The 26,229-nt window shown below is 41.0% G+C and overlaps 1 protein-coding gene across 1 annotated transcript in view; it reads left to right on the plus strand.

The window, feature by feature from the left end:
• Positions 1–9,600: 9,600 nt before the first annotated feature.
• TTC6 (tetratricopeptide repeat domain 6) overlaps positions 9,601–26,229 on the plus strand; it is a 247,353-nt gene continuing 230,724 nt past the window's right edge. Inside the window, exons 1-3 of the mRNA XM_037739398.1 lie at positions 9,601–9,776; positions 9,870–10,074; positions 21,532–22,476. Of these exons, the coding sequence (XP_037595326.1) occupies positions 9,601–9,776; positions 9,870–10,074; positions 21,532–22,476 (1,326 nt within the window). The remainder of the gene's footprint in view (positions 9,777–9,869; positions 10,075–21,531; positions 22,477–26,229) is intronic.

The following is a 26,229-nucleotide window of genomic DNA, read 5'->3' on the forward strand; positions in this document are numbered from 1 at the left end:
TCTGAGAGATTTGATTTAGCTAGGTGCACTAGGAAAACAAAGGTTTTGTAGAATGAATGGGCCAATGGACTGAGTGAAGAATTGGATGGGAAAGATGCTCTGGCACAGTGGACAGGGTCTCAGATACCTGAGAACCTTGAGCTTCCAAACCCAGTGAGTCTGGCTCTTTCCCTGTCATCCATGCTTGATTTTAACCAATATCATCAGGTGGCATAACAAATAAATGCTTCCTTTCCTGGGTACCTGAACATGGGCAGAATCAGCAGCTTATTTTGCCCATATAGGGCGGCCAACTTGTGGCCCAAAGTCAAATATTTTACTTTCCCTTACTGTGAAAAGGCAGCAGCCACACCTTTCAATAGCAGACATTGACTAAAAGTTGAAGAACCCCATCAATTTCTTGTCAAGCTACACGTTTCACTAGGAGCTGGAAAGGAAACATCGGTGTTTAAATAATATGTTTAAATTGGCAAGCAAATAAAGCCGAGCCCACGTAGTGAGGAGGAAAAGCTTTGCACTAGAGCTCTCTATTAGTTCGAGGCTGCGCTCCCGGCTTAGAGCATGCTGCGTGTTCGTGTTCGTTTGGGCCCCTGCTCTGGAGGACGCCTGGGGCTCTGTGAGCCTGCGGTCCAGTTTGCGCAGGGAGCGTCATAGTTGTGATCCTCCTTGGTGCCTGCCTCTTAGCTGGCCAAGACGGAGACAGCGCCCTTGAAATTACCAGGCGCTGACCTTAATTGCCTCTCTGTCTTGTATCATAAGATACAATGTATTACATTCTACTTAAGATACAAAGTATTTTATTCTACATAAGATGGGAAGCATTTTAAGATACAAAGTATTTTATTTTACATAAGATACAAAGTATACATAAGATACAAAGTATTTTATTCTACACACTTTCCCTGTGTAATGTAATGATTTCCTTAAAGTACCGCCAATCTCAGAATGTGCACTATTGTGGCAAGGTAATAACTGGAGACCCCTCGTGTCATTTTTTATCCTTAAATATTATTTGCCACGAAAGCCGGAGTTGGGGGAGTCTTTACAAGAGTAAACGTGCCTACCTCCTCTTCTGGGTTGCTGTCACTCGGGGAGCCACAAGGCTGTGCAATCCTCCCGCAGCTTCTGGTGTCTTCGATGTTCCTACCACCCCCCACTCTCCCACTGCGCGGATATGGGGTTCAGCTGTGGCTCAGCTGCTGCCGAGGATCTGCACCCCTACCATCCTGCTTTCAGATCCTCTTCTCCAAGCTGCCCCACCCGGACCTCAGTTACGGAGTTCGGGGAATGGGGCTGGGAACTCGGGTTAAGCCTCACCCACCTTAGAGACTCAGGTTTCGAGTTTTAGCAGATCTGATGTAGATTTTTTTTTTTTTTTTCAAATGCTTTGGAGGATGCAGTTGGTGATGTGGATCCCACTCTTCTAATCCCACTGGCCTCCTCCCGCCAAAATACCTTCCATTGTGAATTGCTGGTCTCCACTGACCTCCTCATGACCCTCCCCCCTTCTTCCCCACCAAGAGAAGTGGTTTCAATAAATAAAGCCCAGTGCTGAGGTTGAAGGTCAGTTTACACTGGAACAGGAGCTTCACAAACTCCTGCAGGTGCTGGATGAGAATAAACCACCATCCTAAGAGATGAGAGTGAGGGAGGAGAGAAAAAGGGAGAGAGAACAAGAGTAGGGAGGAGGGGCGTGGGGGAAGCCAAGAGTACAGAAGCTGTGTGGAGATGCAGACCCGGTGTTAGAATTAGGGTGGGGCAGCATGGTTCTGAGGTTGGCCCCAGTGCTGCTGACCTCTAATATGCTAGGAAACCCCAGCCAGGCTCTCTGTGCTGATGTTTCTTTTTTTCCCAGGTGAGGAGCTTGGACCCAATGTCTGGGTTCTGGCAATGGTCTGTTGCAGGTACAAAGTTTGGAGTAGTGGCTGGCATGAGAGTCAGCCCTGACAACCTCACCCAGGGAAATAAGGAACCTGTGTGAACCTAAGAAGGAAACTGCTATGGTGATTGTGGTGGTGTGTGGCTCAGCTCCAGAAGTGGCAAAGTGACTTTCCAGGAGGGGAGGAAGACTCTGGGATAATTGGTACCACAAAAATTTCCTTCCTTTTTGCTGAATATCCAGGTTTGTGGTCCATGTTTTATGGTAAATTTGGGGCAAAAGCATTCCTCCTTTTCACTGAAGGCATCTCCAAAGACAGGAGCAGCAGCAGCAGAAGAGTGAGAGACCAACATGTTCTTCTAATTTCTAAGCCCAGGCAAAGCCTCCTCAGGGAGGCAAAGGCTCAGTGCTCTGCACACTCCTCTCCGTAGAGCTGGCAGTCTCAGGCCACTTGTGTCTGAGGCTGAAGATCTCTGAAACTTTGTCGTTTTCATTAGACAGACTTCATTGGGGCATATTCCATGCAATCAGCAGTGCAGCTGGGGATGTTCAATGCAATTACCACTTGGAATCAGACCTGGATTCCAATCTGGATACTGCAGGGGACTAGCTCTCTCAGCCTCAACCCAACTGTAAAATAGTCATGGGAGTACCCACCTTATACCAGTTGAGTGTAGATTGACTATGTAATAAGTGGTAACAAAAAGAGCCTTCACAGAATTCTGGGAGCCTGGGCAGTGCTGGATACTGAGATATGTAGTGGCAGGCACTGCTGACCAAGTGTGCCTCCCATACTCCCCCTTCTAGATCTTTTGCCTGTGGTCACCATTCCCTCTCTGTGATGTTGCAGTTCCTCCAGGCTACAGTCCAGGAGGAGGAGAGAGCTCTCCTGTGGGAACTGGGCGCCGTGGCAGGGGGGAAGTCTCAGTGTCCACCAGGACCCTGCCTGGAACTTCCCAGTTTCCTTGACTGGCAGAGTCACTCTCCACCCAGTCAGTGATGGATGACAAAGTAAGTGCACCGTCTGAAGGAGATCCGGAGACTGCATCAAGCTCACATTAAGGATCTTCTGGAGGAAGGTGGTTCAAGGGGAGAGGAGACGAGAGGTCTTGAACCTCCGACCCTTTAGGCCCTGCTGAACCCAACTGGGGTTGCAGAACAAACTGTCCTTTCCTCTACTCATAGGTGAGAGAGGGAAGATCCCTCCCCAAGAGTCTGCCTGTGCCTTTCCTGGGCTCCTGAGAGGATTCTTGGAGCCCACCTGAATTTACTGGCTGGACTTGTAGGCATTGGGTGTCTGGGCACACCTCTCTCAAGGGCTCCTGACGTTGCCCTGGCTGTGTGTATATCAGGCAAACATGGGGTTGTGGCTTGGATCTAGGAGTTACCTGGGAAGGAGAGGAGAGATGAGAAAGAGAAAGAAAATGAAGTCTGGGCTTCTGAGAGGCCAATCCACCCTCAGCCTCTGAACTTAGGGAGAACTGAGATGAGAAAGCAAGACCCTTGATTTCACCTAGACACTTTCTCCTTCCTCCTCTGCCCTTCTCATGGACAGTTAGAACCACTTATAACTCATTTAGAGAAGTATACTGAGACATTTTTTAAAATCCTGAAAACCCAAGACATTATTATCAAGGAAGCTTTAGTTGCTGTCTTCAAAAATTATTTGATTTAAATTCCCTATAAGTTTCTTATTGGGAGTTGAAGTCCATCTGAAATGAAGCAAGCATGCTGGGCTTATGGTGTATTCTTCAAATATTAAAGACTTAAATGTTACCTTGCATGTGCAAGAAAGCTTAGTGGGTTGCTAAAGTTTAATTAAGACAGACAATATAGTCTGAAAAGACTAAATCACAGAGGGGTTTCTGTGATTTGTCTGCTCACATGTAGATATGTCTGCTCAAGTGAAGACTAGAAATTGATTAAACCTTCTTATTGATGAAGTTTGGGATGGTTGCAGGTCAGCTGTGGATACAGGACTCTTTCATGAGAAATGTCCCACAAATTTTAAACAGGGCTTGGATGGGCTAAGAAGGTCCTGAGTACCAGCTTCAGTAAGTTTCTGAATTCTGCTACACTCAGTAATCAGGATCCAGGTGGATAAAATAAAATATTTCCTTCACTGGACAACAGAAAAACAACACATCTTCAAAGCTTATTAATTTTTCTTGGATTGGTATGTGGGTAGGTGAATATGGGGGAAGTGGGCTGGTACACAGAAGTCTCAGGCTGTGATCCTTGGCTAAATGCAGCTTCTGTTTTTACAGCTTACTTGGGAGAGCTGTTAGTTTTTCTAAGCATAAACCAGGCATTGGTTCTCTAAGCTCAATGTTTAGGCTACAAAGCACATACAACAGTCTTACATGCCTATCGTTAGAAAAGGAATGACTGACCTCAAACTCAGCAAAATCTCTAGTGCATTACCATAGCTGGAGAACATCTAAGCAAAGCCCTTTGGAAGTGTAAAGTATAAATGGAATGCTAAACATCAGCCACTACCTCCAAGAAAAATAAATCCTGAATTCCCTGCCAAGTACACCTGCTTTGGACCAGACTCATTAGTGTTACTTGTATCTTTTCTTTTCAAATGAGTAGTTTTACTCAGTTTTTTTCCCTTTCTGCTCAGTGCTTGCTATTTTTATCTTGCCTTAAGAACCCTGAGGTCATGCCCCGGTGCCAGACTTCCAAGGTGCTCCAAAGAAGAATGGTAGCTGACATCGTAGGGGTACATTCCTGAACTCCATAAGCTTAGATGTTAGAACCTCATTGGAGTTTAGGATCTGGAGGGAAGCCTGGCAGATGTTAATTAGGTTGCCATGGGGAAGGTGGGGCGAGCAGGTGCCTGCAGAAGGCTGGAGCACCCTACGGCACTGGAAGCTGTCTCCATGCTTGTTTCTGTGGATCAATAGCAGTACAATAGGGGACTCTGCTGGTTATTCAGTTATGCCCTCCAGCTCCCCACTTTGCCAAGTTCTCCATAGGCCACACTACTTAGTCTTCCTTGCCTTTGGACTTCCAAATGGGTTTGACCAATGAAGGACAATGATGCAGGACTGAAGGGCAGGAGGGTAGAGTGGTAGGAGTATTTAGGCCTCCTGCTTTCTCCCTGCCTCACTGTGGTTTTGTCCTTTATTTCCCCTCTCTGTGTCTACAGACTCATCAGCAGCCCCTCTTCCACAGTTTCAGCTTTCACCAGGCTGTGTTAACACCTCCTTTCCCCACCTTGCCCATTCAGATCAAAAGTGGCAATAACTTCCTAATATTGCTAGACCTTGAGTGACTCATTTTCTCTTGTTAGCTCCCTTTAATCCCACCTTCAATTTGTTTCCCCCTGGGAAAACCCTTTTTTTGTTTGCCATCTGTCTTCTGTGGGGACCTGATTGATGAGGAGAGGAATGAGGATTCATGGAAGTGAGGTATGATGTGTTCAGTTCTTTCCAGTTCATCCTCATCCTGTAAGTAATCAAAAGGCTCTACTCCTTCCCCATCACCATCTTGGAGTACAGCCATGAAGGCTCCAGGATTTCTGTGGTGGCTGGTTTCTGCAGAAAAGGCTGCATATGGGTCTAGCAGGGGAGCAAACTCTGAGTTTATTTGCATTATATTTGCCATTTTAATTTGCTGATTTGCATTTGACATAATGGTTAAAGTAACTGATGCTAAAATCAAATATTGATAGTATCAAGATTTTGTTTTTTTCCTTCAGTGAACTGAACTTTGCTATAAATCAAGGACTGAGACTTTTGCTCGTGGTGAGTTGTGTTAATAGAAGCAGACACTAAACTAGGTCCAGTGACTGAGGGGCTCATGGGAAATGTCCTCGTGTGTTCCGCAAGGCCTCAGTATCTTTGGCTCCTCATCTCTAGAACATTAAGTCTAGAGCTCAGTTCTTTTCAGGTCTGTTTCTGGCAACAACTCAGTCTTGACTAGCTAAACCAGTGACATTATTTAGGTGTGACCATCAATGAGAATTCCATGTGCCAACATTGTGCTAGATACTAAAGATACTAAATTGAAGACAAGATTCTGCCTTCTAATGATTAAAACAATGTTTCAATATTATTATTTGAAAATTTTGCATACTTCTATGTAGAAAAAGTTCATAAAAGTGGAATTTCTTGGTTAAAATACATGCAAGTATTTAACCTTTTTTTTTTCTTTTTTCTTTTTTTTGAGACAGGGTCCTGCTCTGTTGCCCAGGCTGGAGTGCAGTGGTGCAATCGTAGCTCACTGTAGCCTTGGACTCCTGGCTCCAGCAATCCTCCCACCTCAGCCCCAAAGTAGCCAGGACTACAGGTGTGTGCCACCATGTCCAGGTAATTATTAAATTTTTCTTGTAGAGACAGAGTCTTGCTATGTTGCTCAGGCTGATAATATTTAAGCCTTTTGAGACATTTTGCTATATGACACCAAGCAGAATGCCCTCAGAAATCTATGAGTAATCCTGTTTCCTTACTCTCATGCACACATTCTGTTACTAACTTTGTAATTTGATTGATGAAGATTGTATAACATTGTTTTAATTTGTATTTATGAGATTAATCAAGTTGAATATTTTTCTATTTCTTTTGGCCATAATTTTTCTTCTTTTGGGAACTGCTTATTCTCACCTTCATTAGCCAGTTGAAAATCTGGAGTGTCTACTTCTCATCTACAGAATATTGATCTCATGTCTGCCATAAGTGTCATAAAATTTTTCCCAGGTTTTTATTTGCATTTTAATTTTATTTTTAATGTATAATGCAAATATTTCAAAAATCTCTATTTTTATTTATAGTTTCTGCCTTTTACGGTTTAGTGCTTATGAGTTTTTTGTTGTTGTTGTTTCTTGAGACAGAATCTCTCTCTGACACCAAGGCTGGAGTTCAATGGTAAGATCCTGGCTCACTGCAGACTCGACCTCCTGGGCCTAAGTAATCCTCCCACCTCAGCCTCCTGAGTAGCTGAGACTACAGGTTCACACCACCACACCTGCTTTTTTTTTTTTTTTTTTTATTTTTTTAATTTTTTTTTTTTTGAGACAGGGTTTCACCATGTTGCAAAGGCTGCTCTTGAACTCTAGGCTCAAGTGATTTTACTGCCTTGACCTTCCAAAGTGCTGGAATTGCAGGTGTAAGCTACTGCATCTGGTTAGTCCTTGCAAGTCTTATCTATACAAAATCAAAATATTTCATCCAGTTGGAACTTATTGAGTCCATAATTTGAAGTAAAGACATGATTTTAATATTTATTTCCCAAGTATTTAAACCTTTAGGCAGGCTGTAATTGTGAGGAGACTCATTCTCTTTGGAGAACTGTGTTTGGACTTTGTCCTGTGGTGATGCATCAAAGCTGTGGAAGCTGGAAAGTCACACTGGCTCTGCTTTTGCTCATGCTGTAGTGAGCTACAGGGGGCTTCAAAAGCGGGTGGCAAGAGGACTGGTAGGTGGTGGTTGGAAAATGGCAAAAACTAGAGAAAATCATAGTGTTTCAATGACTATTGAATGATTTTATGCTGCTCTTTTGAGTCTTATTCCCCTCTCTTTAAGATGGTACTAGAAGGATTAAGATTTTCATATGAAGGCATTACGATATCAACAAGTTTGAAATACCTTTAAATCAATAACTAACTTCTCCTCCTCCCACTTCTTCTTCTGTCTCCCACTCCCACCTTTTAAAAAATAAAACTAGATCTGCCATTCACAGCCTCTTGTGCCTGTAACACAGGCACTTTGGGAGGCAAAGTCGGAGGATTCCTTGAGCCCAAAAGCTCAATCCAGGGCAGCATAGAGACTCCCATCTCTACAAAACATAAAAAGAAAAAAATAATGGGGCATGGTGGCACACTCCTGTAGTTCCAGCTACTTCGGAGACTCAGGCAGGAGGATTGCTTTAGCCTGGGAAGTCAAGGCTGCAGTGAGCCATGTTTGCCCCACTGCCCACCAACTGGGTGACAGAGTGAGACTGTCTCAATAAATAAATAAACAAACAAACTAGACCTAGATTAGAGGTTCCTAGCACAGTATTACTAACTAGGGGACCTCAGGTGAATTCCTTAATCTTTTTGAAAAATATCTTATCTGTACAATGAAGATGATAATACTACCTAGGTTCCCTGGATTGTATTATCTTATGATATGGATACTTGAGTCCTTAGTTACTGTTTTTATTATATAAAGTATTAATGAACAATATTTATTGTTTTTTGATTTTATGAAGTATTAATCAACAATATTTATTTGCCATTTAAATTGTTTCCTGACTGTATGATAGACGTATTTCAAGGTTGCATTAATTTAAAATATTTTTTCAGTTTGGGAACATGGGCTGTATATTATTTTTGTACAGCATTTGGGATAGTACCATGAACTTTTAATCACTTCACAAGCACTTTGGCTATTTGCTTGTTATTTTAATTAGCAGGGAAAAGCAATTTAGTCCTGGCCTGAAGAGGCTACTCCCACACTTAGAGTAAAGCTGCCCATACAGAGTGCTCACAGGGCAGGGAGATGAATGCAATAAAACCGCAGGGTTGGCAGATCCTTTTCTGTAGAATGCTTCTCATCTTGAGAGCATTCGGCAACCATTTTTGAACACTTCCATTGTGTTAGGAAGTGAAATAACAGACCTGAGAGGTTAGATTATGATCTCCATTTTACAGATGAGCATGCAGAAACCCAGAGAGGGAAAGCAACTTGCCCACATGGTAAAGCTGTGTGTCCCAGCCTGGCTTTCTCTGTTTCCAGAGCAGGAGCTTCCTTCTCAGAGGCCTGAGGATGCCTGAGTGCATCAGTCTCCAAAGCTGGGCTGTTGAGAGGCCCCTCTCTAGGGAACTGTGGAGCACAAGACTTTTATCTTGAACTTCTGGGAAACATGTTGCCCTCTTCCAGCACAGATCTCATGGAGCCTCTCTAGAATGTTTATTTCTTATTTTGACTATTCATGACAATAAACTCCAGTACATTTTATCTGCCATTCTCCCCACCTCATTTTTTTTAATTGCCTGAGTATTTGGAGAGAGAGGGGTTGGTATAGTATAGAGGAATATAAAATAAATACGTGCAGGCCTGCTTAGTGTACTGAGCAAACCACATTCATCTACACTATTTTCTCTAATTGGTTTTTCTTTTTCTTTTTGAGCATTTAAAAATGGTGAGATATTACACAGGAAAATGAACACAATAGAAAACAATGGTTTATCACAAAGAGAAAATCTGAAACGCCATCATCAAGGTTAAAAAATAGAATGTTGCTAGCACCCCGACTACCCCGGAACTGCCTGCCCACTCCATCACCGACCCACTCCCAACATGGCTACTCTCTGGACTTTTATGGTTGTTACCTTCTTGTGTTTACTTATAATATGCCAGCTGAGCCTACATCCATTAGCACTGCAGTTTCGGGACTTTATGTGATGAAATGATACAGTATGTACTCCTCGCTGTCTGGCTTCTTAGCTCAACATTATGTTTGTGAGAGATTCATCTGTTTTGTTCCCCCAAAGCTGAAATTTTAAGTCTCGGGGTCCAGCATTATTCTTTTAAACGTAGAAAGAGCAAGAGTTTTAAGTAAAATGTTGGCTAAGCTCGGCAAAAGCGGCCAATTCAGGCGGCTTCAGTCCAGGAGGCTCTTCGGGGGCAATGTCTTTTAGTGCCGGGAGAAGTGAGGCCTGGGTTTGGGGTCCAAGTCCGAGGCTGCCCTGGAGCGGGTCCCGCGAGGTGGGTGCAGTTGAGGTGCGAGCCATGGCGCGGGGGGTGGGAGGGCGCGCGGCTCGGCTCGTTGCTGGGCGACGGAGCGGAGCGTCCTTTAGTCCTTGGAGCCAGTCGAGCCCACCCGGCCTCTCGGCACCGGAAAGGCCTGTGGGACTCTCGCAATCTCACCGCCACCTGAATGGGAGCGGAAGCGCCCTCGAGGCCAGGTGAGAGGAGAGCGCGGCCTGGGGCGCGGTGACTTCGCGAGGGCGCTCTGCGAAGGAGAGCTGTGTTGTTTGGGCGCGAATCCTGTATGGCAGGTTCAGCCCCAGCCCGGCAGAAATCAGGATGGAAGATGGGGCTGGGGCACTGGGGCTGGAGTTTAGGGCTGCCTTTCGTGGGAGAGTGAGCACGGGTCGAAGAGGAGCTGGGAGGAGGATAGAGAACCTGGCAGAAGAGAGAGGTGGGTGCAGGACGCAGGACCAGACTGCGGGGACAGGAGAAAATAGGCTAGGAAGGAGAAAGGTAGGGATTCAAAGAGACTTCGAGAGGTGAAAGGTCACAGTGGAGGGACTTTAATTTCCATCTGCCTGACCTCTGCTGTCCCATTGCAGGGCCGCTTGTTTTGGGCAAACCTTAACTACCATTAGGTGACTGCTCCCACCAGGATCAATGTGCGTAGTTTCAGAACAGAGAGCGGTTTCCTGAGTTTGGCTCTAATTCCTTGGTGGTCAGTGAGGCACCGTGGGCTTAATAAGAGGATTGTGGGCATTGAAGGCCACAGACCCACAATGGAACTAACGCAGACTACCACTGCAGAAATTTAAAGGAGATCAATAGTTGTCGTTGTTTTTTTTTTAACGTGCACATCTAAAAGTTGAACAAATTGCTTTTTCCCTGTCTACAACTTTATAGAGGCATAATTTATAGTCAGTAAACTGCGCAAATTAAGAGTTGTACAATGTACGAGGTACAGGCATACAATTTGATGAGTTTTGACAGATGCATACACCTTTGAAACATTTCCTGCTATCAAGATAATCGAACCTTTCTTTCTTCTGTCCTCTTTGTTCTCCACCCCTGCTTTTAGCTCACACCCTGCAACCAATCACTGATCTGCTGTGTGACACTATAGAAAAGTTTGCATGTTTTAGAATTTCATATACAAGAAGGCATACACTATATGCCCTTTTGTGTCTGGCTTCCTTTACTTGGCATAATGATTTGCCACAACCTTTGCCTTGATTACTGTAGTTTACTGTAGTAAGTTTTGAAATTGGATAGTGTATGTCCTCCAGCTTTTTCTTTTTAAAAATTATGTTGGTGATTTTAAGTCATTTGAATTTATGTATACATTTTAGAATCAGCTTGTAATTTATATTTAAAAACCTGCTGTATTTTTTAAAATTGGGATTGCATTGAATCTATAGATCTATTGGGGAGAATTGTGATTTTTAAGAATACTGAGTCTTCCAATCTATGGATGTAATTTGTTTCAATTTATGTAGGTCTTTAATTTATGTAAATAATGTTTTGTAGTTTTCAGTGTAGAGATTTTGGACTTTTTTTTGTTAGATTAATTTCTAAATTTTATGTTTTGTGGAGGCACTAGGGTAAGTGGAATTTAAAAAATATTTTCCAGTTGTTTGCTGCTACTATATAAACATAGAACTGATTTTGTATGTTGTTAACTGTGTATTGTGTGACCTTGATACATTCACTCATTAGTACTTATAGATTTTTGTAGATTCCTCAGGACTTTTAGCCTAAAAATTATGTTATCTGCAAATAGGAACACTTTTTCCCTTTTTCTTTTCAATCTTTATTACTTTTATTTCTTTATCTTGCCATATTGCAATGGCTAAGACTTTCAGTATGATGTTGGATACACATGGTAAGCTTGAGACATTTTTGCCTTGTTTCCAACATTAGAGGGAAAGCATAAATATAATGTTAGCTGTAAATATTTTGTAGATTATCTTAATTAAATAGAGGATGATTCATAGTTTGCCTATGATTCATAGTTTGCCTAGAGCTACTAATTTATTTTTATCCTGAATGGTTGTTGAATTATGTCAAATGTTTTTTCACTATCAAAATAATTATATTCTTTTCATATAGTCTGTTAATATAGTGAATTATATTGATTTTCAAATAAATATAATGAAATCAAGATATTTAAATCAATTTTTCAACCCTAGGATAAACTCTCTTTGGTCACAATGTATTATCCTTTTCAAAAATATGTTTTTTGGGTTTGATTTGCTAGTGTTTTGTTAATGATTTTTGCATGTATGCTCATGAGGAATATTAGTATGTAATATTCTTTCTTTAAAACATGGCTTTGTCATGTTTAGTATTATAGTTATGTAGATACCATAAAATAAATGTTCCTTCCTCCTCTATTTGCTGAAGGAAATTTGTGTAAGATTGGTGTTCTTTCTTGAATATTTGAGAGAACCACCCAGAGCTGGAAGTGTCCTTGTGGTGAGATTTTTTGATGAAATCTTTTAAAAATATTGAGCTATTCAGATTTCCTGTTTCTTGTGTTAATTTTGGTAAGTTGTAATTTTCAGAATTGCCCATTTCGTCTAAATTGTTAGATGTTGTTGGTATAGTGTTGTTTATAACATTCTTTCATTGCCCTTTAGTATCTTTAGGTTCTATAATGAAATCCTCTCTTTCATTCCTGATACTGGTGATTTTTGTACACCAGATGGGTTTTTAAATTTTGTTGATATTTTAAAAGAACCAACTCTTGGCTTAGTTAATTTTCTCAATTCTTTTTCTGTTTTCCATGTGATTGATTTATATCCTTGTGCTTATTATTCCCTTCCATTCTTTTGAGTATGCATTATTCTTCTTTTACTAGATTCTTAATGTGGAACTTTCGGTTGTTGATTTTAGACCTTTCTTCTTTTTGATTTCAGCATTTAAGGTATAAGTTACCTTCTAAACACTGTTTTAATTATACCCCACACATTCTGATATGTTGTGTTTTCATGATTATTCAATCTACAATATTTTCTAAGATTTAATAATATCTTTTGTTTTTCATTTTCTTATCTATTGGGTAGTTACACCTCTTTGTATTACTTTAAGAATGGTTTCTCTAGTAATTACAATATACATCCTTAACATTTCAGTCTAGTTAGAGTTAATATTGAACCAGTTAACATAAAATGCAGAAACTGTACCACCATATAGTTCCTTTATCCAGCCCTATCCCAGCCTTTATGGTTCTTGTTGTCATAGATACTGCATCTACTTATATAAACATCCCACACCACAGTATAATTTTCATACATTATTTTTAAACTTAAGAGAAAAAAATAGCCTCATGCACTTACTCAGACATTTGACATTTCTGGTCTTCGTTCATTCTTAAAGATACAAATTTCCTTCTGGTATCATTTCTCTTCTGCCTGAAGACCTTTCTTTAGAATTTCATATAGTTCCTATTGGCTGATGAATAATTCTTTTAGGTTTCTTTGTCTGAATGTGTCTTTATTTGGTTTACCTTTTAAAAATATGCATGTAAGATATAGAATTCTGGGTTGACTTTTTTTTTTATTTAATTTATCTATCTATTTATTTATTGAGACAGACTCTTGCTATGTTGTCCAGGCTGGAGTGCAATGGCACAATCTTGACTCACTGCACACTCTGGCTCCTGAGTTCAAGAAATTCTCTTGCTTCAGCCTCCGAAGTACCTGGGATTACAGGTGTCCACCACCATGCCTGACTAATTTTTGTATTTTTAGTAGAGACAGAGTTTCACCTTGTTGGCTAGCCTGTCTCAAACTCTGCAATCTGCCTGCCTCAGTCTCCCAAAGTGCTAGGATTACAGGTGTGAGCCGCCGTGCCCAGCATTTACTTTGCATTTTTATCACTTATCTATTGGACTCATATCAATTCATGAAAGAATTATCTTCACAATTGTAATTATTCATTTATAATGATGTTTGAGTAGTATGAAGAAAATATCCTGTTTATCCTCCAAATATAGTCCTATTGCTTTTAACTGAAGACTACATGAAGAGCTCATCATATCTGGGAATCAATAGGCTTTCTTTCTTTACCTAGCTCCACCACTGACTTGACCTTGGACAATTCAATGCTATCCATCCAAAGGATTCATATTAAAAAGTGAAAATAATCTGCTGCCAGTTTTCCAGGCCATAAGATATGGACATTAGAAAATATTTCTGAAGCCCTTAAGAAAGTTTCCCTACTTTAAAAAATGCTGTATAATCCCCCTCCATAGTATTTTGGCTGTTATTGTTTGCACAGGTGGCAATATGTTCATATCAACACTATCTGCATTTCTTCCTGCAAAAGGTTGAAAGGTAGTAACTGGAACAGAGCACAGACCAGAAGTACATTGGTAACTGCTGAGAATCTGACTTGACTCTCCCACTTGCACTTCCCTTTTATTTCTTAGTTCCTGCTTTCTCACTTCTCCCAGGCATTTGGTTTGCTATTGAAGTTTAACAAGTGTTCATTGTTTAACACTTCTCAGTACATTCCCATGAGTTCTTAACAGGAAAGTTGCTCTTTCTATCTAAAATTAAACCAACAGGAAATAGAACTTCTAAATTCAACAGGAACTTCTATTGTACATTCAAGATGTGTGGTATCCCAGTGCTTCATGGGCCAGTCCATCAAAGCTAAGTGCCTTTATATCCCCACCCACTTCTACCACACAAAATAAGTAAAATGACTTTTGAACAATCATTCCTGTGAGAAAATAGCATGTTTTTTCTTTTTCGTAGGAGTAATTTACTAAGAGAGACTAGTTCTAGTTTGGAAATACCAAGGGAAAAATAATATAGTTGTCTCTAAAAAAGAAAGTATTCATCTACATGATGTGTCAAAGTGGCAGCTCACAAACCTGGTTGATTGTGTTTACTCTACAGATTAAAATGGGACAGAACGCTCTTAAAATCTATCTATGCCTTTTTCTTTCTCTCCTGCCAGGAGGTTCAAGGCCTGAGCACTAAAGTAGTCAGAAGGGTCAAGAACCAGCCTTTTCTTCTCTCTCACAAGGCCAGGTCAGCCATCAGAAGAAAGTTCTTCAGCCAAAAATGGCTGAAGCCTCAGGGAGGCCTGCCTGCTTGAATTTGCTAGACCATTGCAGGTTGCTCTCTGGTTCTCGCAGTTGCATCTCTTCCTCCTATTGGAACAGAAAATCCAAAACTCTGCTCTAGATTATAACTAAAATAGAAATAAACGGAGCAGATTACCACATGACTTGGTTGCAAGCTGCACAAACTCCTCTCACAAAGGAAAAGCAGTCCTGTATATGTTAGGCCTAACTCATCAGAGTATTACATTAGGAATGGGCCCAGAAAGTAATATGGATTACCTGACCTTGAACTCTTCCTATATGTAGTCAGATACCACACTGAGAAGGATAACTTATTAAGAACAAGATAAGATTTGGGTTCTCCTAGGTCCATAATCAAATATCATCTCAATTGACACTTCCTAAATTTTGGGCCAATGTCAATTTCCAATGCACAGTACTAAAGTTCTAAAAGAAACTTTTTAGCCCAAGGACAATCTATCTCATTTAGTAAAATCTTCAGCCTTTCAAGGAAAATAAAAATATCCTGAAAACAATATTTGCTTTTGAAATATCAGTGGGAGAAATGAGATCTGTTAGTGTCATCATTGTCATTTACATTGTCATTACAAAAGAAATATATAAACATATTAATAACTTTGCTAACAGAATGGGAAAATAGTAAATCTTTTTCTATTTTTCTGCACTTTCTATAATACTTGTTTTGCTGTGTTTAATCCTGTAATATCAATAATAGTAACTTACCACTTACAGGTGCTCATTTAAAGGGATATAGAAAATAGAGAAAGACATATTTTTCAGGCTCAGAAGAGGTTTTTCTGTAAACTACTCAAAAGCTCACAGAAATTTTATAACTAAAAACTATAAAAAGCTATAATTTCATAAACTATTTTAGCTCTTTATAAACAGTCACCTAGAATATTCCTATATCCCTTGTGAATATGTGTTTACCTTCAAAAATACATACATATAGGAATATGTAAGAGCTAATGACACAAAAATATACTCCCCTGCCTTTTTTTTCTCCCCATTTTCTATCTTCCCTTCTTGGACTCCCTTTAATTCCTAAAAAGTCAAAATTAAAAATAAAATGTTATGGCCAGGTACAGTGGCTCGTCTTGTAACCCCAGCACTTCGGGAGGCCAAGAAGGGAGAATTGCTTCAGCCCAGGAGTTCAAGACCAACAAGAGCAACATGGGGAGACCTGGTCTCTACAAAAAACAAAAACTTAAGCAGGTGTGGTGGCACATACCTCTAGTCTCAGTTACACAGAAGGCTGGAGTAGAAAAATTGCTTGAGCCCAGGAGGTCGAGGCTGCAGTTACCCATCATCGTACCACTGCACTCCAGCCTGGATGACAGAGTAAGACTCTGTCTTAAATAAAAATATATTTTTTTAAGAATACATAAAAATAAAATGATGTGTGTGTGTTTAATGTTCATTGTGCTTTTGAAATGTTAAAATGCTTCCTGCTCTAAGTTTCAAAAGCAATTTGTTGGAGATCCACAGGTGCATCTTACAGACCAATTCTGCACAACAGCATATAAAGTCTGGACAAAATATTTTGTTATTGACCTGAGAATTCTTAGGAGTAAACAAAAGCAGGAAGATTGTGGAGAAAGTCAACGTTTGTAGAAACTGCCCTGGAGAGAAGTTTCCAGGTTTATTGTGGTTTTTCTTCAAACAGTCTCTAATTGCAGACTGCCATAGTGCAAGTGGCAAAAACATTGATAGAAAGCCCTTCATCATTCTAGCCAGAACAATCAGGGAAAGGAGCCCAAACAACAAACATCACTGAGAAGTGAGAGAGAAATTCCAGAGGGAAGAGACCTAGAGAAGATAATCCCCAAATTCTCTCTAAACCCCACGTCTCCGACTGACCTTTGATTCATGTATATGCAGGACAAACTCAAAGTAGCACAGCAAAGGCTTAAAGAGCTGAACTGAGATTTAGCTGAACTGAACCACCAACCACAGAGTAAGACAGATCTTACAGTGAGTTTAACTGACTGGTGAACTGCCTGCTAAATTAAAAACAAAAACATTCTTCAGAAAGGATGTGACAGAACCCCAACTCTACATGACAAAACATTCACAATGTCCAGGATATAGTCCAAAAGTAGTTGGCATGAAAAGACTTGGGAAAATTGATTCATTCAATCTCAGAGGTAAAGATAATCAACAGATGTCAGTCCAGAAATGACTCAGATGTTGAGAGTATTAGGAAAGGACATTAAAGCAACTGTTATAAATATGCTCAATGAAGTAAAGGAAAATATGCTAGAGACAAATAAAAAGAAAATCTTGGAGTGTAAATTAGTTCAACCATTGTAGAAGACAGTGTGGCAATTCCTCAAGGAAGTAGAAATAGAACTTCCATTTGACCCAGCAATCCCATTACTGGGTATATATCCAAAGGATTATAAATCATGCTATTATAAGGACACATATATACGTATGTTCATTGTGGCACTGTTTACAATAGTAAAGACCTGGAACCAACCCAAATATCCATTGATGATAGACTGGACAAGGAAAATGTGGCACATATACACCACGGAATACTATGCAGCCACAAAAAGCAATGAGTTCATGTCCTTTGTAGGAATATGGATGAATCTGGAAACCATCATTCTCAGCAAACTAACACAAGAACAGAAAATCAAACAATGCATGTTCTCACTCATAGGCAGGTGTTGAACAATGAGAACACATGGACACGGGGAGGAGAGCATCACACACTGGGGTCTGTCTGGGGGTACTAGGGGAGAGACAGCAGGGGTAGGGTGGTTGGGGAGGGATAACATGGGGAGAAATGCCAGATATAGGTGACAGGGGGATGGAGGAAGCAAAGCACATTGCCATGCATGTACCTATGCAAAAATCCTGCATGATCTGCACATATAACCCAGAAACTAAAGGACAATTATATATACATATATATATATATGTATATATAATTGTCCATATATATATATATATATAGTGTACACTGGTCAGGTGATGGGTGCACCAAAATCTCAGAAAGTGCCACTATGGAACTTACCCACGTAACCAACCACCACCTGTTCCCCAAGAAATATGTAAAATTTAAAAAAAGAAAATCTTGGCAGATAAATAAAAAAATAAAAAGAAATTTTGTACCTGAAAATATAATATTTTCAAAAAGTTTTGACAAGGAAAATGGATATGTCATAGAAAAGGGTAACTGAGTTGAAAGATAAATGCACAGAAACTATCCATTATAAGAAGAGAGAAAAAAGAAAGCCTGAGATCCCTGTAAGGATAATACCAAAAAGCTCTAACATTCAGGTAATTAATGTCCCAAGGAAAGAGGAAGATGATTGCTCCAGCAGTCTGGATGACAGAGAACCTGTCTCAAAAAAATAAAAAATAATCATGTTTGAGAAATTCCTGAATTTGAAGAAAGACAAATTTATAGATTCAAGAAGCTCAGTGAATCTCAACCAGAATAAATGCAAATAAAATCCTGTGTAAGGTGATCAAAAACAAAAACAAAGATAAAAATTCAAAAGCAGACAGAGAGAAACAACATGTTATTGACAGGGAAACAATAATTCAAAAGACCATGGACTTCTCATCAGACACCACTAAGAAGAGAAGACAGGGAAACAGAATTTGTAACATGCTAAAAGATTTTTTTTTTTTTTTAACTGTCAACCCAGGCCAGGCACAGTGGTTCATGCCTGTAATCCCAGCACTTTGGGAGGCCCAGGCAGGCAGATCACTTGAGGTCAGGAGTTTGGGACCAGCCTGGGCAACATGGTGAAACCCTGTCTCTACTAAAAATGCAAAATATTAGCTGGGTGTGGTGGTGTGTGTCTTTAATCCCAGCTACTCAGGAGGCTGAAACATGAGACTCTCTTTAACCCAGGAGGTGGAGGAAGGTTGCAGTGAGCCGAAACCCCCCCAAAAAAAACAAGCCGGGGGGGAAAAGAGAGACTGTCAAAAAAAAAAAAAAAAAAGCAAAGTAAAATAAAAATATATTTTCCACATTTAAGTTTTAAGTCCGTCTGGATTTATTTGGGTACATGACCTGAAATACATCAAAAAATGCACCAAATAGTTGTCCAGCTGTCTCAGCACAATTTATTAAAAAATTCTTTTATCATCAACTTAATGCTGCCTTTATATTATAACAAATATAATTTTTAATCCTTTTTTTCACTTTTTCAGCGTAGCTACTGATTTTAGCAGCAGTTTTTCAGTTCTAATTCTTATATCTGTAAACGTTTTATTTATCTGGTTGCTCCTCATTGAGAGACAAGTGCTCCCTCATTTCTGTTTTTTCTTTCTTTCTTTCTTTTTTTTTTTTTTTTTTTTTTGGCTAATCCAACCTGTTATTTCAAATGAATTCAGAATTGCCTTTCAAAGTTCAAAATATCATTTTCAGATTTTTGCATTGGCATGGAACCAATACAATATTTTGGGAAGCCCTAACACAATGAAAATATTTGGTCTTTTCATCATGGAACATTAACTTTCTATTTAGTTGAATCTTTCTTTAATGTCCTTCAGTAGAACTAAAAAAAATACAATCAAGTAACTTCAGTACATTTTTTTTTTAGGTTTATACCTAGATACTTACTTTAAAAAATATTAAAAATGGGCTGGGCACGGTGGCTCATGCCCGTGATCCCAGCACTTTGGGAGGCAGAAGTGGATGGATTACCTGCGGTCAGGAGTGCAAGACGAGCCTGGCCAATATAGTGAAACCCTGTCTCTACTAAAAATTCAAAAAATTAACTGGGCATGGTGGCGGGTACCTGTAATCCCAGCTACTCGGGGGGCTGAGGCAGGAGAATCGCTTGAACCTGGGAGGTGTAGGTGAGCCAAGATAGCACCCTTGCATTCCAGCCTGGGCAACAAGAGTGAAGCTCCGCCTCAGAAAAAAAAGAAAAGAAAAAATATTACAAATGAAATTTTACCATCATAGTAAAAACATTTTTAAAAATAGGGACAGGGTCTCTGTTGTCCATGCTAGAGTCCATTATGTTTTTGACAGGACCATTTTTGTATAAGGGAATTACTGGGGGATATATATATTTTTTAAATTAAAATTCTTTGCAGAGCTCTATTATAGTTCTAGTGTCTGTGTTTTCCGGTAGATAATCATATCTGGAAATAATGATGATGTTCCAGAAGTGTTTCTGTTTATTTTTTTATTTATTTTCAAAGAAACTTGAGTATTCTCTGAAGACTTACTGTTCTTCTAGTTCATTGTTTTTTGTTTGACTTTATTCCTTTTACTCTGATTTCTTGAAATGCTACTCTTGGTGTGTTCTGTGAACACTGTCCTCTTCATTTTTCTAACTCTGCTTTTGCCGCTCCTGCCTCTCATGGGTAAGTGGGCCACAGAACCCGCCATTGGCCACTATTTATATTTACTGCTGGCCTGACTTTGGGTAATGATCTTTCAATATCTCCAAATCTACTTATGATCATAGCTAGCTGGCCCTGCTGAATAATGGATTAAAAAAAAATTGTAGTTAAAATTCACATAACAACATTTGTCCTCTTAACGATTTTAAAGGGTACAGTTCAGTGAATAACAGAAGTTTTATTATGACTAAGACTTCATTAGGGTGACTCAAAATCCCTATTTTACGAAGGAGCTTTAATTGCTTCCATTTATTCCTAATCATTGGCCAGGTCTTGTCAGTTTTACCTTGCTTTGCCTCTGTTTTTACTCTGCTTCATTATCAAAGCCAGAGTCAGGCTTCAGCTACAATATTCTTACTTACCCTTCTAGGCTTTATTCTTTTTTCTACTCAATGTATCAAGTCACTTTTCTGCTAAAAATGTTGAGTGGTTTCCAGTAGCTCACAGAAAAAGTAGAGAGCGGCAGTGAAGGCCTCATAATCTGGCTGCAGCCCACTCTGAGGCTGCCCACATTACCTTCCTACAGGCTGCTGTGGCTCAGGTGACACTTTGAGGGAGTGAACTGGGTCAGGAAGGGGGCATCTGCCACCAACTGGAGAGGGAAGGGGAAACAGCTGTCTAGTCACACAAGAGCCGGGATTCGGCCTTTGCACTGCCACAGCCTTCATTTTTCATTTTTTCAGAGAAACTGCAAATCTGAATTGGTATATGAAAATCTTCCAAATTAAAATTGTTGGCTATGAATTAGAATTGTGGAAACAAGCCAGACATTATTGCTCACACCTGTAATTCCAACACTTTTGGATGATCGCGATGGGAGGATGGCAGGAGCCAGGAGTTAGAGACCAGCCTGGGCAACAAGGAGACTGAATCTCTACAAAAAAAATTAAAATATTAGCTGAATGTGGTATACCACATCTGGTCGCAGCTACTCAGGAGGCTGAGGTGGGAGAATCACTTGAGCCCAGGAGGCTGAGGCTGTGCTAAGCCATGATCATGCCACTGCACTCCAGCCACCTGGGCAACAGAGTGAGATCTTGTTTCAAAAAAAAAAAAAAAAAAAATGTTGAAATACTCTGAACGATATGGGCCGAATGATCCAGGCTCCATGCCACAGTTTGTGGCCTTTATTCTGTTGTAGCAGGGGTCCTGCAGATTTTCTAAGCCCTGCTTAGTATGATGCCTACTTGCTTAGAAGTGGAACACTACATCAGAGTCTAGAGAAATGTTAAAAGAAACCCAATAAGGGTTTGGGAAACTTCCGCCAAGAAAAATGACTGCTTTAGAGATTTTTCATGGTTCCTGTGAAAGGGCCAATAGGTGGATATAAAATTACATGATAATTTTACTCACTTGTGCCTCAAGGAACACAGTGAGGTTCCACTATAAGAAGCTTTGCTGAGCTGGAATTTTATTGATTCCAGTTTTGTTTTATATTTATGTATATACGCACACCACTTATATGATTGACCTGGGGGCTTACTTTACAGGTCAAATTTGTCAAGATGTCCACGATCCCGAAGCACTTTGGCCTGAAACACAAAGAGGAATCGTACATGTTTAAAGAGCTTGAGAAGGTCCGGCAGGAGACTAAAAAGGATTTTCTCCGATTCAAGCAGAAGTTGGCCTCCAAGCCGGGTGTAGGTGAAGGCCCGGTCCACAGGCCCCATGCCCCCGGCCCGGCCCGCCCCGCGCGCCTTTCCCGTGCCGCAGCCCGGACGTCGAGAGGGTCCCCTCCGGCTAAAGGCCCCGTCAGGTCCGCGGCCGCCCTCCTGCAGGAGGTGCTCGGAGGCGCGCCGCGTCCCTCGGGCCCAGGTGAGGCGGCGGCTCCCAGCAAGACCCGGCCGCTTCTCCCCCGGGACTTTTACTTGCGGAGCTCCGCGTTCCTACGGCACCTGCCCCAGAAGAAGCCGCCAGTCATCGCCTCGGGGTTCGGCACTGCCAGACCCGTAGTCCTGCTGCCGCCGCCCGAGCCGCCAGCGAAGCGCAGGGGCTTGGAGAGCCCGCGGCCCGCGGGCTCCAGGCGCGTCCTCGACCTGGCCAGGGGGCGCGAGGAGAGCCAGGCGGCAGCTCCGCTCGCAGGGCCCTGCAGGGCCAGAGAGAGGAAGGTCAGCTCCGTCTTCGCAGGAGACGGCTCCGCGGAGGCGGGCGGCGGGCGGAGGAAAGTGAGGATCCGCACCTGCTTCGTGAGCGAGAGCTGGGCCCGCGAGGCGCCGGAAGCCGCGGGGTTAAGAGCCCGGGGAGAGCGGGAGAGCTGGCCGCCCTGCGACACGCGGGAAGCCGCCTGGCAGGCGCTGCTGCCGGCCCGCGTGGTCCCCACGTCCATCGAGGAGATCATCGCCTCGCTGCAGTCCGAGGCCCAGCTGGCCTCCGACCAGACCATCAAAGAGCTCATACGGAGCGTCCTTGGCCAGAACTACGACATTAGAATGGAAGTAGGTGAACCAGAACCAGAGTAGCATTTCTCCCAAATGCAATTTGGGGTACATTACATAAGTAAGAGTAGTTTATTATGGATAATATTTCAGTGCATAGGGTGTCATGTGTTAGAACACGAAAACACTGCGGTGTTATTCAAGGTCTTTGCATTTTGTTTGAATTTTCCATTTGAATTTTTGATTTTTCCGTCTATGGAGTGTATCCTCTTTTCAAAGTGAAGGAAACTGAGTGATGATCCCAAAAACTAGTTCAGAGAACATTAGCTGAAGACTTCAGTAAGACATTGCAAGTAGCCTTCCCCTTCAAAGGTTTTTGTGATTAGTTAGTATTAAAGGAACAGGCATTTTATGAGAAAAACTTTTTTTTTTCGTTGCAGTTTAGTATTACTAGTGGTGAATTACAGTAAGTGTATTTATATCCTAAAAAGATCAGCGTATTACTATTTAATTTATAAGAATTCTATATTTTCATTGAAAACTATCTTTTGAAACATTTTATAAAACTTTGTTTTCTAGCTCTTCCTAATTATAGAGATTTGTAAGAGCTTCTTGTGTGCCAAACTCGATGGGACACACTTTATGTGCATTTTTGTCCCCATGACAACCCCGTCAGGTCAGTAGATAACTAATAAAAGTCCTGTCTGACATGGAGGCCTTCTAGCTTTAGTGAAGTTAAAAAAGATTGGCACAGTGTTCTGGAGCTAATGCATGGCAGAGCTGGGATTCCACCCCAGGCAGTCTCATCCGAGACACTGAACTGACACTATGCCCAGGACAGCCCATTGATTCACTATGATTTGTACCTGGCAGGAAGCAAAACTAGATAGGGTCATATTTAAGATATTTTGTCTATTATACAGACTTTGCTGTGACAGGAACATTGACAGCATAAGTAGTAACAAGGGAACTTGAGCCCCACACCCAAAGAAAGAAAGAAAGAAATATAAGACATAGTCTTTTTTGAGAATGACAGAAGCAAGGAGATTCTGTTACTGCTCTTGGCTGCAGCTACAAATATCTTATCAGTACACAGAATACTGCTACTGCACTATGTCTTTAAAATAGTTTCGGCCCCAGAATACACTGTTGGCTGTGATTTAAGGAATGTGACCATAAAGGGAAAGAAAAACAGGTATGAACAAGAGTGTCTAGTGTTGCCTTTGGCCAAGTGTTTGTGGGCAGAGTATGACAAATGTTCTGGGTTGAGACTCACATCTCCCCATAGTTACTGAACAAGATTGGGGTGACTGCTCAGGTCATTTCAAAATGGGTATTCTAGTTAGATTTTCTGTGAATCGAATAAGACAAGAAATCAGGGATACCCAATGAAGAGCCTTAGCAGAGAAGAAAAGCCTCGGTGGCCCTTCTTCTGAGTTAGGCCCATATTCTATGACATAGTTAAGGTACTTGACATGAAAAGGGGTTGGTATTAGAAACTGGCCCAGAGGTCTTGCACAGTTGCGGAAAGTTATACTTCAGAGCAGGGTCCCATAAGAAAGATTGTATTTTGAAGGGCTCAAATGGACTTAGGGATATAGGAAGATAAACTATTAAATGAATAATGAACATTGAAGTGTATTCTGCTCTTCTACCAGAAGTGTTAATTCCTCCTATGTATTCTTTTTGTGGCGTTTCAGTACCTAAATTGTTTTATGTAGGAAAGTGGCATGGATTGCAGAGCATTAGAATCAGGTGTATCTTGGACAGAATCAGGTTCCTCAGTCCCATCCTTGTTTCTCATTATCTTGATTTTGTGAGTGCAGCCTGGATTTTGTTCTTGGTTTTTAAAATTTTGATACCTCCACCCAACTATAATTCCAGAAGTTAGAGGTTGCATTTCTTAAAGTAAAATTGGCTTCAGAACTTTAATTAGGGTGAAAAAGGTACAATAGGGAATTTGTTGGCAATGGGTGGTAAGTGAGAGACAGCAATAAGAATGCAAGTATAAAAGTGGTGCCCAAATTATGATTTAAAAAATTCTTACGAAGGTTAGAATAAGGACGTTTGTTTTAAACTTTTGGGGCTTATGTAGATGACATTCTTTCCAGGAAAAACAAGGAACATGATTCTTCACTGTAGAAATCATAACTTACAGCCACACAGCAATCCCTAGAGGGAAGCCGAGAGGTAAGATTATCTCGGCAGGCTAGACTGTCTTTGTTGAGAGCTTGGGAAAGGACACTGCACATGTAGCATTTGGAGGTCCACAGTTACATGGGCCTAGAGTTGTAAAGAATACAGAGGGTTAAACTTAGCTGTCAAATGTCAGACATCTAAACCAGGTTTCTCAACACTGGCACTACTAACATTTTGGGGCACTTAACTTTTCATTGATGGTGGCTGTCCTGTGAATGGCAGGATGTTTCAAGGCATTCATGGCTTCTACACAATACATACTAGTAGCACCTCCCAAGTCATAATAAAAAATGTCTGTTGCCAGATAAGCCCTTGAGGTGGGGGCAAAATCGTGCCACCCTCTTTCATCCAATCTAGAACCACTGACCTAAACAGCATGCATGTACCATGGGAGGAGAAGTAAAAATGTTATGAATGTTAGTATTTGTTTTGCCAAGACATTCAATAGTATCAGTCACAAAAATACGTTCTAATTATGTAAGGCTGGGGTTCACAGACCCCTTTCCAGATGTTAATTGGAAGATGAAGTATCCAGGTGGTTCCTTGCTTCTGTCATGCATGGTTGTTTTTGATCATATAGCTCAAAAGGAAAATGGCTTAACATGACCTAGATAAGAGAGAATTCATAGTCTGAGGTCTCCTATAAGCAAATAATATACAGTCTACAAAAATGTTATAACATAACAGGGAAGATGAAATAGATATCTTTTTTCTCTATTCTTCCTGCTAAGTAAAACTAACTATAAACCCTGAACATTATATATAAAACAAATATGAGAAGACTCCAAAAGGTGAATGGCAGAAGACAGCACATCTAGGAACTTTGGGACACAAGGAATGACACGGTGGTGAATTCTCTGGCTTTTCTTTTTGCATAATTTCTCCCAGACTTGTAGCTAAAGCATCTGGTAACATAGGAATGTGAATGGTTACAGTTAGAAAAAGCTGCAACAAAAGCCTGCTCTTTAGCCAAAGGATCAGGAAAGGGGCAGCCTAGCAAGACAAAAAACTTTTAGATAATAACTATGTTACTCCAGCTAACTATTGCAGAACAACCTGTGGCCCCACTCCCATCCCACAACTCAAGGCTGAATGGGGAGCCTAAATTTATGATATAATTTGGATATTTGTCCATACCCAAATCTCATGTTGAATTGTAACATTTCATGTTGCAGGTGGGGCCTGCTGGGAGGTATTTCGGTCATGGTGGGGTCCCTCATGGCTTGGTATTCTCTTTGCAATAGTGAGAGATTTCTTGCAAGATCTGGTCATTTAAAAATGTGTGGCCCCTCACTGCCACTCTTTCTTGTGCCTGCTTTCATCATTTGAAGTGCTTGCTCCTGCATTGCCTTCCACCATGATTTTTAGCTTTCTGAGGCCTCCCAGAAGCTGATGCCTGAGCTGTGCTTCCTGTACAGCCAGAACCATGAGCCAATTAAATCTCCTTTCTTTATAAATTACCCAGTCTGAAGTATTTCCTTTTTTATGATATTAAATCTTTTTTTTTTTTAAATTATTATACTTTAAGTTCTGGGATACATGTCCAGAAAATACAGGATTGTTACATAGGTATATACTTGCCACAGTGGTTTGCTACACCCATCAACCCGTCAT

This window comes from Cebus imitator, unplaced genomic scaffold (assembly GCF_001604975.1).
Source record: "Cebus imitator isolate Cc_AM_T3 unplaced genomic scaffold, Cebus_imitator-1.0 Scaffold69, whole genome shotgun sequence".
NCBI lineage: Eukaryota > Metazoa > Chordata > Mammalia > Primates > Cebidae > Cebus > Cebus imitator.